Raw genomic sequence first — 13,860 nt, 5'->3', positions numbered from 1 at the left:
CTGTATACAGTATTGGTGTCAACAGGAAGGGAAAATCTGCCACAGGATCAAATAAACCACGCTCTAGTTATCCCAGTTTATCTAACGCGGATGTGAGCGTAGGTGAATAAAGTCAGCATGATATTTTAATAGTGGGTATTTAAAATATCAGGCATGTCAAGGTAAATCTAAACTACGAAGTTTCACTGAATGAAATTCCTGCAACCTCTGATACACGATAATTCCATTTTGCGCGTTTTTATGTTTGGTAGAAATATGGTTATTGTATGGCCAGATCTACTAATATTAATGGGAACAAAGACATAAATTTGGCATAGGAAAACAGAAAGGCGTAAATTGAAGAGATTTTAAGATGCTATACACGAAATACCACGGACACCATTCGGTGAGGAGGCAACCCGCATTCCTTTGACAGCCTTGAACACATTGCCTGACATTTTCATTTTCCACAGCACCGCAGCGTGATGCAAAGCAGGATGGGGCAGGAATGTGGCGTATCTCATGAACCAAATACGTACTGGAGATGAAAATTTACAAATAACAGAGAGAGAGAGAGTAGAAAAAATATATATATTACAAGAGCACATCGTATATTTATCTAATAATGCAAAACACTCAGTTTTACTAACAAAAATTATTCAAGTAATAATCAGCAAATAACACACACACACACACACACACACACACACACACACTGTATATATAAAACTATTTAAAAAAAAAATGCCTATAGTACAAAAAAAATTAGCTGGCACCAGATCTAGGCAAGACGTTATTGGCAGAACTCAGATAAAGCCAAGGCAAGCAGAGAAACACACAAGTGGTAATTGAAAAAGGGCAAAGGACATGACAGGAAGGGGAGGGGGAAGTAATATAGAAGTGTCTCCCAGTCTAGCAACATTTGGCACCTCAGATTTCGCGCCATATTGGATCTCGAGGGAAAAACATTAGAAAATCCAGCCATTTCACAGTTCCTGCTGCTCGTGTGTGCATAATATGGCAATCTGAGTGAGAAATACAAGCGATGGGACCAGAATACGTGTAGGTGAGGCCGCAAATCCCGTTGTGTGAGCTAAATAAGGAGTGAAAATGCCATCCTTCCCTCCCTCTCTAATGTGTGTCAAGTGAAAATCCTTCTGTTTTTTTTACGGCATTTCGTGAGTTTCTGTCGTTATTTCACCGTGCCTGATGTTTCTCGTGGGCTTGTGTCGCCGTGTGGTGCTACTGCGTGGAGTAGAAAGTAGATTTTAGGAGGGAGTACTTGAATAGTTGAGAAATTGTGAGTGTGGGTTGCCTGCTTCTGTCAGTGGAATGCCTGTCCCTCCCATTCCATCACTTGCTTCACTGTTGGTCATGTTTGCAGTGTGTCTGCCTCGCCTCACGGTGTGTTTTATATGGTCTAGTTCTTAAAGAGAGGGAAAAAAAAACGTGAAGTAGACAAAGTTGGTTTTACTTGTTTGTGGAATGCGTGTCCCTCATTCCATTCCTCATCTCACTATTGTTGTTGTGTCTCCAGTGTGTTTGTGCCCGCCTGTGCTGTTTTTGTGACCTGGAAGTTAGCTTACGAAGGAAAATCGTAAAGTAGCAGAGAGAATACCAGTTGTGATCTACCTTGTTTATTGTGTCCATAAAGCTCCTGAATGTGAGTGTAGCACCCTTTAGTCCCCAGGGGAAGGGAGGGACAAGAGGGCGCGGTACAGAGAAAAGGGTGAAGTGATTGAGGAAGTAGTAATTGTAGAGTGCATGCTTATGTTTGTGTGAATCCTTTGGGGTAAGTTTAGCATCCTTTGGGCCAGAGATTCTCAACTTTTTTCTTGTTAAGAACCCCCCTCAGTCATAAGATGATCAAACTATGGACAAGTTGTGTATGTCAAAGTCGAGTGCATTGAAACTAAGTTGAGCATCAAAATAATGACACAATTCGGGAAAATTTCCCTAAAAAGAACAGTGGTACCATTCGGGAGAAAATTCTTTAGACAACATAATTGAGGCTGATGTCTTTATGAATCATGATTGTTGTCTCATTTTTTCGAATGCACTTGTCTTATGTCAAAATCCAAGGCTGTGCTTTCCACTGTACCCAGGCAGTATACAGGCATATTACTGATTGTGGATTGAAGGTGTCTTATCAATAATACATACATTTATCAACTTCTAGCCTTGCTGTACATGTTTACTGAGCATATCCTACTTGTATTTGAAAGCCTTCAGTCCAAAACCACACCTTTCCTGCTGCCCCCTTATGAGCTATATATCCATGATACATGGACTTGTAACTCAGTCTATCCAGTATCATTGTGGAGTGTCTTTGAATTGGCCACAATGACTAATAATTATGTTGAGGGATGGGATCACCGAATTAACAGCAAATCATCCCATCATCAAAAGCTTTTTGTCTCATCAACTCCCCTCCTCTGACTGATTGTCTTCAGCCTCTCTCTCATTGCCAAAATGTTGCCTCTCTTACTATCTTTTATTGCTATTTTCATGCTCTACTGATCTTGCTAACTGCATGCCTCACCTCCTCTTGTGGCCTTGCCACACAAGTCTTTCTTCTTCCTGTCATACCTATTCTGTCCAACTCTCTAGTACAAGAGTTAACCAGTATTTTCAATCATTCATACCTTTCTCTGGTAAATTCTGGAACTCCTTGTCTGTTTCTGTGTTTCCATCTTCCTATGACTTGACTTCTTGTAAGAGGGAGGTTTCAAGACATTTGTCCCTGTCTTTCAGCTAATTCTTTCAGATCTTTTAGGGAACTTGCATTTAAAGTGGGCTTCTTTTTTTTTATTTATTTATTTTTTTTACCCTTAACTAATTTCCTCTTGTATAAAAGAAAAGTCATCTAGCTGTTGTACAAAAAAAAAAAAAAAAACAAGTTTATCAGCCTACACACCTTTCTAGTAACACAAGATATCAGAAGAAATCTACAAGGTGGTCCAGACTAAATTCTTTAAGTTATGACAGCAATACCTGGACAAGGAAATTACATCAGGGCACCTTCTAAGAGCATGCAGCAGACTTGTCAGTCCAGTAGATGTATGATCCATCCACAATTTTCAATCAGTATATTATAATCATATTTTGATCATTATATTTGCAATGAATTATTCATAACAACTAGCATGTATATTGTAATCATATTTTGATCGTTATATTTGTAATAATATATTGGTAAAAACTAGCATGTATTATTAAATATATATCCTATTATCTTATTATCTTATAAATTGTATCACTATAATAAAATAGAAGGTTTTAACATAAAAATGAGAAGGAATAGACTGGGGAAATTTTAGGGGGAAAAGAATGGTTGTACTGACACTCAGGTTGATGGCCTGCTGGAGTTAGTATGTCTCTCATGTTGGTGTGCACTCAGTTTGTCCCGTTACCAGATTATCTAGTCGAACCTCCAGTGATCTGACATTGAACAAAATGTTAATTTAGTGACTGACACTAACTCAATATGCAATGGTATACTGCAAAGAATATTAGATCAGCCATCTAAATATCCCTGGAAATCTTGTAAACCCTGGGGGTTTGCAAACCCCAGGTTGAGAACCCCTTTTTTAGGCCTTGGGGGAAGAAGAAGGGGAAAGGCAGGGAGGGATAAGAGGGCTGATACTGTGAATCTGTCTTGTCCTGTCTTATCTTAGCATTGTTTATTTATTTATTTATTTATTTATTTATTTATTTATTTATTATTATTTTTTTTTTGTCACTTATTGTTGTTACAAGTCAGAGTTTGGTGTGGCTACCTGCCTTGGCTCTCTCACACCACCTCATTCTACACATCATGGTAGTATTGGTGGCGACTTGTAGTTAGTTTATGAGGTCAATGCCACCAGGAGTGTTGCTTCACTAAGCTTGCAAGTGTGGCTTACCTAAGTGCCTGGGAGGTTGTGTTTTGATTTGTTTAGTGAGACCTTGACTTCTGTTCTGTTTTTTGCATATGTCTGGATAAGTAACTGGGGTGTCTGTTGGCAAGTTTTGTTGCACTGTCCTTCACAAGTATTGCACCAGTGTAGATTGAGTTTCTCTTGCTTCTGTTGTGCTTTTATTTTTCTTGTCAGCTGTACACTGCTTGTTGCTTGTCAGCAGTTGCCATTGTTGGGTGGCTCACTGAGAACTGTGGGTCTATTCACTAATTAACCTATGGATATTTACTACTGTCAGTGATCTTGTGTTTCTGTGATTTACTGTGAAAATATGTCCTATCACCTGTGTGCCCTCAGGTGGGTGAGGCCTCCTAGTGGCCGGCCAGCCCAGCACTGATGCCCACCTTGGACCCCAGCCACCCTACCCAGTTCCCGCCCAACCACCCACCCTCGATGGCCAACCCTTATGCTTCCTCCCGCTCCGGGCCACCACCCTCTGGTCCCGGGTATGGTCGGCTGCCCCCCACTGCCTCCCAGGTTATGGCTCCTCCCCACCGAGTCAATTCAGGCTTTCTCAACCCCACTGGCCGAGGACCTCCGGGCCCCCTCAAGTCATCAGGACACTCAGGCCAATACCTGCAGCCCCGGCCCCACTCCGACCCTCCTCCTGGGGAGCCCCGCCAGCCTCCAGCATACCCTGAGCCCCCAAGATATCCTGGGCCTCCAATAGATGATCCTGAGAGGCACCATCGGGGCCCTAAACATGAGAGCCGAGGGGAGGATGAGGCAGGGACAGGGCGACACTCTCTTCATGCTCAGCTAGCTGAACTGCAGCAGCTGCGGGAGGCACACCAGCGCCTCACTGACGACAACCAGGTGAGTAACCACAATACTTTATGAAACACCTCCACACTTTCACATGCCTTTCTGCAAGTAGTTTTACTTATAAATTGACAAATTTTTTGCACTTCTCATAATATTAAAATGAACACAATTTAGCCTGGCATATATGGGATTTTTTGCTAGTTAGTGATAGCACCCTTGTGTTTCAATTAGCAGGGTGAAGTGTATGCCCTGCACAGATCACAAGGAATATCATTGATAAAACTAGTAGTTGCTGTTGTTAAGCAAGAAGGTGGCATGTGGTGTGTTTGTAGTGTGTGAGGGTTGAATGATGATGAATAGGATATGATGTGTGTGGGGCTTCTTAAGGATGAATGATAATGATACTGAGAAATAGAGTGTGAGGTGTATGAAGAAAAAATGATAATGGTTAACTATAATAAGTAGTAAGATAGGAAGTGTATGTGTAGTGTGAGACAAACAAATGATCTCTTTATCTATATGCCAGGCTATCAATCATGCAGAGTGCCTAGAATCACACACACACACACACACACACACACACACACACACACACACACACACACACACACACACACACACACACACACACACACAGAGATGCGGTAGAGGAAGGACGCAATACCATCGCTCCCGAGAATCAGCTGATCTTCACTACCTTTGTTTGGGTTTACAGTGGCCTGGGCGATAAGTGTGGACTCATTTTTTTTTTCATGAATACAGTGTTAAATAATAATGAGTGAGAAAGATATTCCATCTAAATGCAGGTATGTGACAAGGGAAAGAATGAAAGCTGATGATGACAATGTTGGTGAGGGAGAAAGAGAATTTGAAGGCTTTGATACTGCGCAAACTTCACTATTTGATAGAGTCTTGACTATCGAACGTAAATTAGATAAATTGATAAAGGAGAGTATGGGAATGAAAGAGAATGAAGAACAGGATAAAGAGCTCCAGAAATTGAAAGAAAGGATAAAAGAGTGGAAGAAAACGAAACTAGGCTAAGAACCGAAAATGAAGAATTAAAAGTGCAAATAGCGAACTATAAGAAATTGATGGAAGAAGGACTCGGTAAAGCCGAGAAAGAAAAGAAAAGCTAAAAGATCTAGTTAACAAAGAAGAAGAAAGAGTACAAGACGTGATTAAAAAGAAGTACAAGCATGGAGAATCCAAGATAAGAAAGACAAGGAATCATTTCAAGAAGTATTTCAAGAACAGTTAAAAGAAAGAGATGAAAATATGACAAGCAAAATGATAGGAGTCCTCAAGAAAAAGAAAATTTAGTAAGAGAAATTGCGGAAAAAAGAAGAGTGTAATTATTTTTGGACTGAAAGAAAAAAATGTTAAATATAGACCAAGAAGGGAAAAAGACGAAATGAAATCAGTAAAAGACCTACTAAAACATCTGAATGACGAGGATAGACAGAACTTAGAAGAGGAAGTAGAAGAAATCCATAGAATGGGACCATATCAAGAAGGAACAGTGAGACCAATTAAGATATTACTAAAATCACAAGCAGCAGCAGAAGTACTATATAGAAAAACGAAACTCAGAGAAACAGAAGGTTGCAAAGATATATATATATAAAGAAAAATAGAAACGAGGAGGAAAGGAAGAGACACAATGAACTGGTGGCAGAAGCAAGAGAAAAAATAATGAAAGGTCAGAGGAGGAGAAGAAGGCATTTTTGGAGAATTATAGGAGACAGGATAAGGAAATGGTATATAAAGAGAAAGAAGAGAAAAGAATGGAGCAAGTTTAACTAAAAATGATAAGAACAAGAGATTAAAAATGATGTATACAAACATAGATGGGATTTTATCTAGTAAATTAGAATTAAGAGATTACATAAAGAAAGAAGAACCAGATATTGTATGCCTGGTGGAAACAAAGTTAAATGAGGCAATAAAAATAGACATAGATAAAAGGTATAATATATGGAGGAGAGACAGAGTGGGTAAAGGAGGAGGAGGAGTCATGATGATGTTAAGGAAGGAGATAGTGGTAAATCAAGTGGAGTTTGGGAAGGAAAATCAGAAATACTGTATGTTAAGATGCATATTAACAAAAAGGAGTTAACAATCATTGGAACATATGTGCCACCAAAACAAACTCATGGACTAACCAAGAATATAGAGACATGATAGATGACACAATAAGGAGTCTTACAAGAATCATTAAGGAAAGGAGAAAAGTGATATTGATAGGAGATTTCAACTGTAAGGAGGTAGACTGGGAAAATTATGAAAGTGGTATGGGGAAGATGCCTGGGAGATAGATTCCTGAACCTAATGATAGATAATTTGATGGTCCAAAGAGTAAAGGAAAACACAAGATTCAGAGGAAACGATGAGCCGGCAAGATTAGACCTAGTTTTACAAGGGATATACCAATTAACGATGATATAAGATACAAGTGCCCATTGGGAAAGAGTGACCATGTAATATTAGAGATGGATATAGAAGAAGGAAAGGAAGATAGAGATGAATCATACAAAGGAGACCGATTAAATTACAGAAAGGCTGATATTGAGAATCTCAAGAACTATTTTAAAACGTAAACTGGGAGGAGATGGAAAACTCATTAACGGTTCAAGAGAAATATAACTTATTTTTGGAAATATACAAAACTGGGGTCAGGGAATATGTTCCGAAATATAGACCTAAAGAAGAAGGAAAGAAAGATTGGTTTAATGCAAGATGTGCTAGGGCAAAGGAGAAACGAGATGGAGCATGGAAAAGGTGGAGAAGAAACAGAAATCCAGAAAATAAGGAAAACTTCAAAACAGCAAGAAATGAATATGCTAAGGTGAGAAAGGAAGAAGAAAAGAACTATGAAAAGGACATTGTCGAAAAATGTAAGGAACAACCAAAATTGTTCTACAGATTCATAAATGGAAAAATAAGACAAAAAGAAACAATAGAAAGGTTAAAAGGAGAAAACGGAATGGTGGAAGACCCAAAAGTATGGCAGAACTGTTAAATAGTAAATTTCATGAGGTCTTTACTAAGGAATCCAAATTTGAAAGACCACAGGGTAATAGAGACTGTCTATATGAAAGAGATTAAAGTAACCAAGCTTGAAATAAAAAGTTGATGACGGAATTGGATGAGGAAAAGGCAATGGGACGGATGAAGTCTCAGGCAGAATACTGAAAGAATGTAGGGAAGAACTAGCAAGTCCAATATACAACATCATAAAATGCTCAATAGAAAATGGAACAGTGCCAGTGGAGTGGAAAAGAGCTGAGGTGGTTCCCATATATAAGAGCGGAAGGAAGGAAGAACCTTTAAATTACAGACCGGTATCACTAACTAGTGTAATATGCAAGATGTGTGAAAAAGTAATAAAGAAGCAATGGATCGAGTTTCTTGAAGACAACAAAATATTATCAAATAGCCAATTTGGTTTTAGAAAAGGTCGGTCATGTGTGACAAATTTATTGAGTTTCTACTCTAGAATAGTTGATAAAGTACAAGAGAGAGAGGATGGGTTGACTGTATTTATTTAGATCTAAAAAAGGCTTTTGATAAAGTGCCACATGAAAGATTACTATGGAAGTTAGAGGAGAAGGGTGGCTTAAAAGGAAGCACATTGAGATGGATGAAGAATTACTTAAGGGGAGAGAAATAAGGACGATAGTTAAAGATATGAAGTCCAAGTGGAGAACAGTAGACAGCGGAGTGCCACAGGGGTCAGTATTGGCACCAATACTTTTCTCGTATATATAAATGACATGCCAGAGGAGTGAACAGCTACATAAATCTGTTTGCGGACGATGCGAAACTGTGCAGAGTCATTAAACAAAAGAGGATTGTGAAATACTACAGGAAGACTTAAACAAGATCTGGAAATGGAGCAAAAAATGGGAGATGGAATTCAATGTGGACAAAAGCCATGTCATGGAAATGGGAAAAAGTGAAAGACGACCAGTGGGAATCTATAAGATGGGAGATGGAGTAGAACTAGAAAAAGTAAAAAAGGAAAAGGACTTGGGAGTGACAATGGAAGAAAATAATCAACTGGTAAGCCATATTGATAGAATTTTCAGAGAGACGTATAATTTGCTAAGGAATATTGGAGTAGCATTTCACTATATGGACAAGGAAATGATGAAGAAATTGATAAGTACTAAAATAAGACCTAGATTGGAATATGCAGGAGTTGTGTGGACTCCCATAAAAGAAACACATAAGAAAATTAGAGAGACTACAAAAATTGGCTACAAGAATGGTTCCAGAATTTAAAGGGATGGCATATGAGGAGAGACTAAAGGCAATGGATCTACCAACCTTGGAGCAGAGAAGAGAGAGAGGGGATCTGATACAAGTTTATAAATTGATTAACGGAATGGATGAAGTGGATAATGAGAAACTGATCCTGAAAGAAGAATATTACTTTAGAAGCACAAGATCGCATAGTAAGAAACTAAGGAAGGGAAGATGTCTGAGAGGTGTTAAAAAGTTTTAAAGAAAAACTGGATAAGTGTAGATATGGAGACGGGACCACACGAGCATAAAGCCCAGGCCCTGTAAAACTACAACTAGGTAAATACAACTAGGTAAACACACACACACACCGTGTAGTGTAGTGGTTAGCATGCTCAGCTCATAACCGAAAGAGTCCGGGTTCAAATCCCGGAAAGCGGCGAGGCAAATGAGCAAGCCTCTTAATGTGTGGCCCCTGTTCACCTAGCAGTAAATAGGTACGGGATGTAACTCGAGGGGTTGTGGTCTTGCTTTCCCGGTGTGTGGAGTGTGTTGTGGTCTCAGGCCTACCCGAAGATTGGTCTATGATCTCTGAGCTCGCTTTGTAATGGGAAAGGCTGGCTGGGTGACCAGCAGATGACCATGGTGAATTACACACACACACACACACACACACACACACACACACACACACACACACACACACACACACACACACATATACAACATCATAAAATGCTCAATAGAAAATGGAACAGTGCCAGTGGAGTGGAAAAGAGCTGAGGTGGTTCCCATATATAAGAGCGGAAGGAAGGAAGAACCTTTAAATTACAGACCCGTATCACTAACTAGTGTAATATGCAAGATGTGTGAAAAAGTAATAAAGAAGCAATGGATCGAGTTTCTTGAAGACAACAAAATATTATCAAATAGCCAATTTGGTTTTAGAAAAGGTCGGTCATGTGTGACAAATTTATTGAGTTTCTACTCTAGAATAGTTGATAAAGTACAAGAGAGAGAGGATGGGTTGACTGTATTTATTTAGATCTAAAAAGGCTTTTGATAAAGTGCCACATGAAAGATTACTATGGAAGTTAGAGGAGAAGGGTGGCTTAAAGGAAGCACATTGAGATGGATGAAGAATTACTTAAGGGGAGAGAAATAAGGACGATAGTTAAAGATATGAAGTCAAGTGGAGAACAGTAGACAGCGGAGTGCCACAGGGGTCAGTATTGGCACCAATACTTTTCTCGTATATATAAATGACATGCCAGAGGAGTGAACAGCTACATAAATCTGTTTGCGGACGATGCGAAACTGTGCAGAGTCATTAAACAAAAGAGGATTGTGAAATACTACAGGAAGACTTAAACAAGATCTGGAAATGGAGCAAAAATGGGAGATGGAATTCAATGTGGACAAAAGCCATGTCATGGAAATGGGAAAAAGTGAAAGACGACCAGTGGGAATCTATAAGATGGGAGATGGAGTAGAACTAGAAAAAGTAAAAAGGAAAAGGACTTGGGAGTGACAATGGAAGAAAATAATCAACCGGTTAGCCATATTGATAGAATTTTCAGAGAGCGTATAATTTGCTAAGGAATATTGGAGTAGCATTTCACTATATGGACAAGGAAATGATGAAGAAATTGATAAGTACTAAAATAAGACCTAGATTGGAATATGCAGGAGTTGTGTGGACTCCCATAAAAAAAACATAAGAAAATTAGAGACTACAAAAATGGCTACAAGAATGGTTCCAGAATTTAAAGGGATGGCATATGAGGAGAGACTAAAGGCAATGGATCTACCAACCTTGGAAGCAGAGAAGAGAGAGGGATCTGATACAAGTTTATAAATTGATTAACGGAATGGATGAAGTGGATAATGAGAAACTGATCCTGAGAGAAGAATATGACTTTAGAAGCACAAGATCGCATAGTAAGAAACTAAGGAAGGGATGATGTCTGAGAGATGTTAAAAATTTAGTTTCCAAAAGATGTGTTGAGACTTGGAACAGTTTGAGTGAGGAAGTGGTATCAGCAAAGAGTGTACATAGTTTTAAAGAAAAATTGGATAAGTGTAGATATGGAGACGGGACCACACAAGCATAAAGCCCAGGCCCTGTAAAACTACAACTAGGTAAATACAACTAGGTAAATACACACACACACACACACACGCCCAGTAGCTCTGTGGTTAGAGTGCTGGCTTCACAACAGAGGACATTCGATTGGCCGGGTGGAGATATTTGGGTGTGTCTCCTTTCACGTAGTGTTCACCTAGCAGTGAGTAGGTACGGGATGTAAATTGAGGAGTTGTGACCTTGTTGTCCCGGTGTGTGGTGTGTGCCTGGTCTCAGACCTATCCCAAGATAGGAAATAATGAGCTTGTTCCTTAGGGTAACATCTGGCTGTCTCATCATAGACTGCAGCAGATCAAACAGTGAATTACACACACACACACACACTAGAGAAATAATTAAACAACAAGAAAAAGAAAAGAGTGAGTTGGCCCAATGGGAGATTGTTAAAGTTCTACAGCAAGAGGAGACAATGGTGAGAAACATTGCAGAAAAGAAAAAGTGTGTGGTAGTGAGTGGATTAAAGGAAGATAATATAAGAAACTGGCAGGAGAGAAAAATTAAGGAGGAAGAGAAGATTAAGACCATGCTGAGTAAGATCTCGGAAGAAGAAAATGCATTTGGAGAAGTTGAGGAATATATGAGATTGGGAAAGTATGAAGAAGGAAAGTCTAGAGCCATGAAGATAACATTAAAATCCCAAGTAGCTGCTGAGCATGTATTGAGAAATGCATGGAAGCTGAAAAATTCTCAAGAGACAAACGTGATTTACGTAAGAAGAAATATGTCACAGGAGGAAAGGGCTAAGATGAGAGAAATGGTGACAGAGGTGAGAGGAATGAGGCAAGAACAAAAGAGAAGAAGTTTTTTTGGAAAATAGGAAACGACAAAGTGTGGAAGTGGTGGACAAAAGAGAGGGAGCAAAAGACCAGACAAAGGAGCAGATAAGGAAGAAAGACATAATAGTATCATATACTAACATAGACGGCTTCCTATCAAAAAGATTAGAGTGTATGGACATCTGATAAGGGATAAACCAGATATTATGTGTATAGTGGAGACTAAATTGAGACTGAATATACAAATAGATTGGTTTGGAGGGGGAAATTATAGAATGTGGAGAAAAGATAGAGTGAATAAAAGTGGAGGTGGAATAATTGTGTTAACAAGAAAAGACTTAATAGTGCAAAATGTGTGCCTTGGAGGAGACGAGGAGGAGGTGGTGGGTGTGGTGGTGACTGATGGAAGGCAAGATATCAATATTGTAACTGTGTATGTACCACCAAAAACAAGTGCATGGTCAAACGATCAGTATAATAGTATGGTGGAAAGCACATTGGAAAGAATGAGAAATGAAGCTGCAAAGAAAGCAAAAATGGTTATAGTTGGAGATTTCAACTGTAAAGACGTCAATTGGGAAGAATTTGAAGAGGGGAATGGTGGAGAATGGGGTGAGCAGCTATTAAATTATGCGGTGGGAAATTTGATGACACAGTGGGTGAGGCATCCAACAAGGGGAAGGAGGGGTGATGCCCCGTCGAGACTGGACTTGATATTCACAAAGGGAGTAATTCTAGAAAATGAGATTGAGCATGAGTGTCCTTTGGGGAAGAGTGATCATGAATTATTGAAATTTGAGGGTTCAGCAAAGATAATGAAGTTGGATACAAGGAGGAATGCCTAAATTATGCTAAGGGAAGATATAAGAAGTTGAGAAATTATTTTGGAAATGTGGATTGGTCTGAAATGTACCAGGAAACAAACATGCAGTTAAAATATGAAAAATTTATGGAAATATATAGTGAGGCAGAGAACTTTGTGCCAAAATATACTAAGAAAATCTTAAAGGGAGATCAATGGTTTAACAAAACCTGTGACAAGGCAGAAAGGGAGAAGGAAAAGACATGGGAAAAATACAAGAGAAATAATGAGGAAGTGGAGAGAGAAGCATATAGGAATGCAAGAAATAAATATGTTCAAGTGAGAAGAAGGGCACAACAAGAATTTGAACAGACAATAGTGGAGAATTGTGAAAGTGATCCCAAAATGTTTTATAAATTCATTAATAGTAAATTACAGAAAAAAGAAACAGTTGATAAATTAAAGGTTGGAGATTATATATATGAAGATACAAGTGTCATTGTTGAAAAATTGAATGAGAATTTCTGCAAAGTATTCACATAAGAAACACAATTCAATCGATGGATGTTACCTGTGACAAGATGGATGCAAAAAATTATAGTAACAAGGAGTGACATTGCAAAAGTTTTGAGTCAATTAGATGTTAACAAGGCAATGGGACCAGATGGTGTGTCTGGAAGAATGTTAAAAGAATGTCAAGAGCAGTTTCTAGATCCAATTTTAGATTTAACAAGAACATCTATCAACATGGGACAGGTGCCAGTAGAATGGAAAAGGGCAAATGTAGTACCAATTTACAAAAGTGGATGTCGCATGGAACCATTGAATTATAGACCTGTTTCTTTGACCAGCATTATGTGTAAGATATGTGAAGAAGTGATCAAAAGCAAGTGGTGTGAGTTCCTGGAAAACAAAGAAATACTAAGTGAGAAACAGTTTGGCTTTAGAAAAGGGAAATCGTGTATATCAAATTTGCTATGTTTCTACTCAAAAGTGGTTGATATTTTACAAGAGAGGGATGGATGGGTTGATTGTGTATACCTAGACTTAGAAAAAGCATTTGATAAAGTACCACATAACAGATTGATGTGGAAGTTAAGTAGTATTGGAGGAATAAGGGGAAATCTGACGGAGTGGATGAGAAATTATTTGACAGGTAGAGAAATGAGGACGGTAGTGAAGGGA

The 13,860-nt window shown here is 38.8% G+C and overlaps 1 protein-coding gene across 5 annotated transcripts in view; it reads left to right on the top strand.

Annotated features, from left to right (window-relative positions):
• The first annotated feature begins 60 nt into the window (after nt 1–60).
• LOC123511037 (coiled-coil domain-containing protein 85C-like) overlaps nt 61–13,860 on the top strand; it is a 43,824-nt gene continuing 30,024 nt past the window's right edge. The window contains exons 1-2 of one of the 5 annotated variants that reach the window (XM_045266651.1): nt 61–1,041; nt 4,236–4,754. In XM_045266651.1, coding sequence (XP_045122586.1) covers nt 4,275–4,754 — 480 coding nt within the window. In that variant the 5' untranslated portion in view covers nt 61–1,041; nt 4,236–4,274. The other 4 variants (XM_045266649.1, XM_045266650.1, XM_045266653.1 and 1 more) reach the window with 4 other exon arrangements.

Source organism: Portunus trituberculatus, chromosome 31 (genome assembly GCF_017591435.1).
Source record: "Portunus trituberculatus isolate SZX2019 chromosome 31, ASM1759143v1, whole genome shotgun sequence".
Classification (NCBI taxonomy): Eukaryota; Metazoa; Arthropoda; class Malacostraca; order Decapoda; family Portunidae; genus Portunus; species Portunus trituberculatus.
The sequence above is the reverse complement of the archived record's forward strand: the minus strand, read 5'-3'. Positions and strand labels throughout refer to the sequence as shown.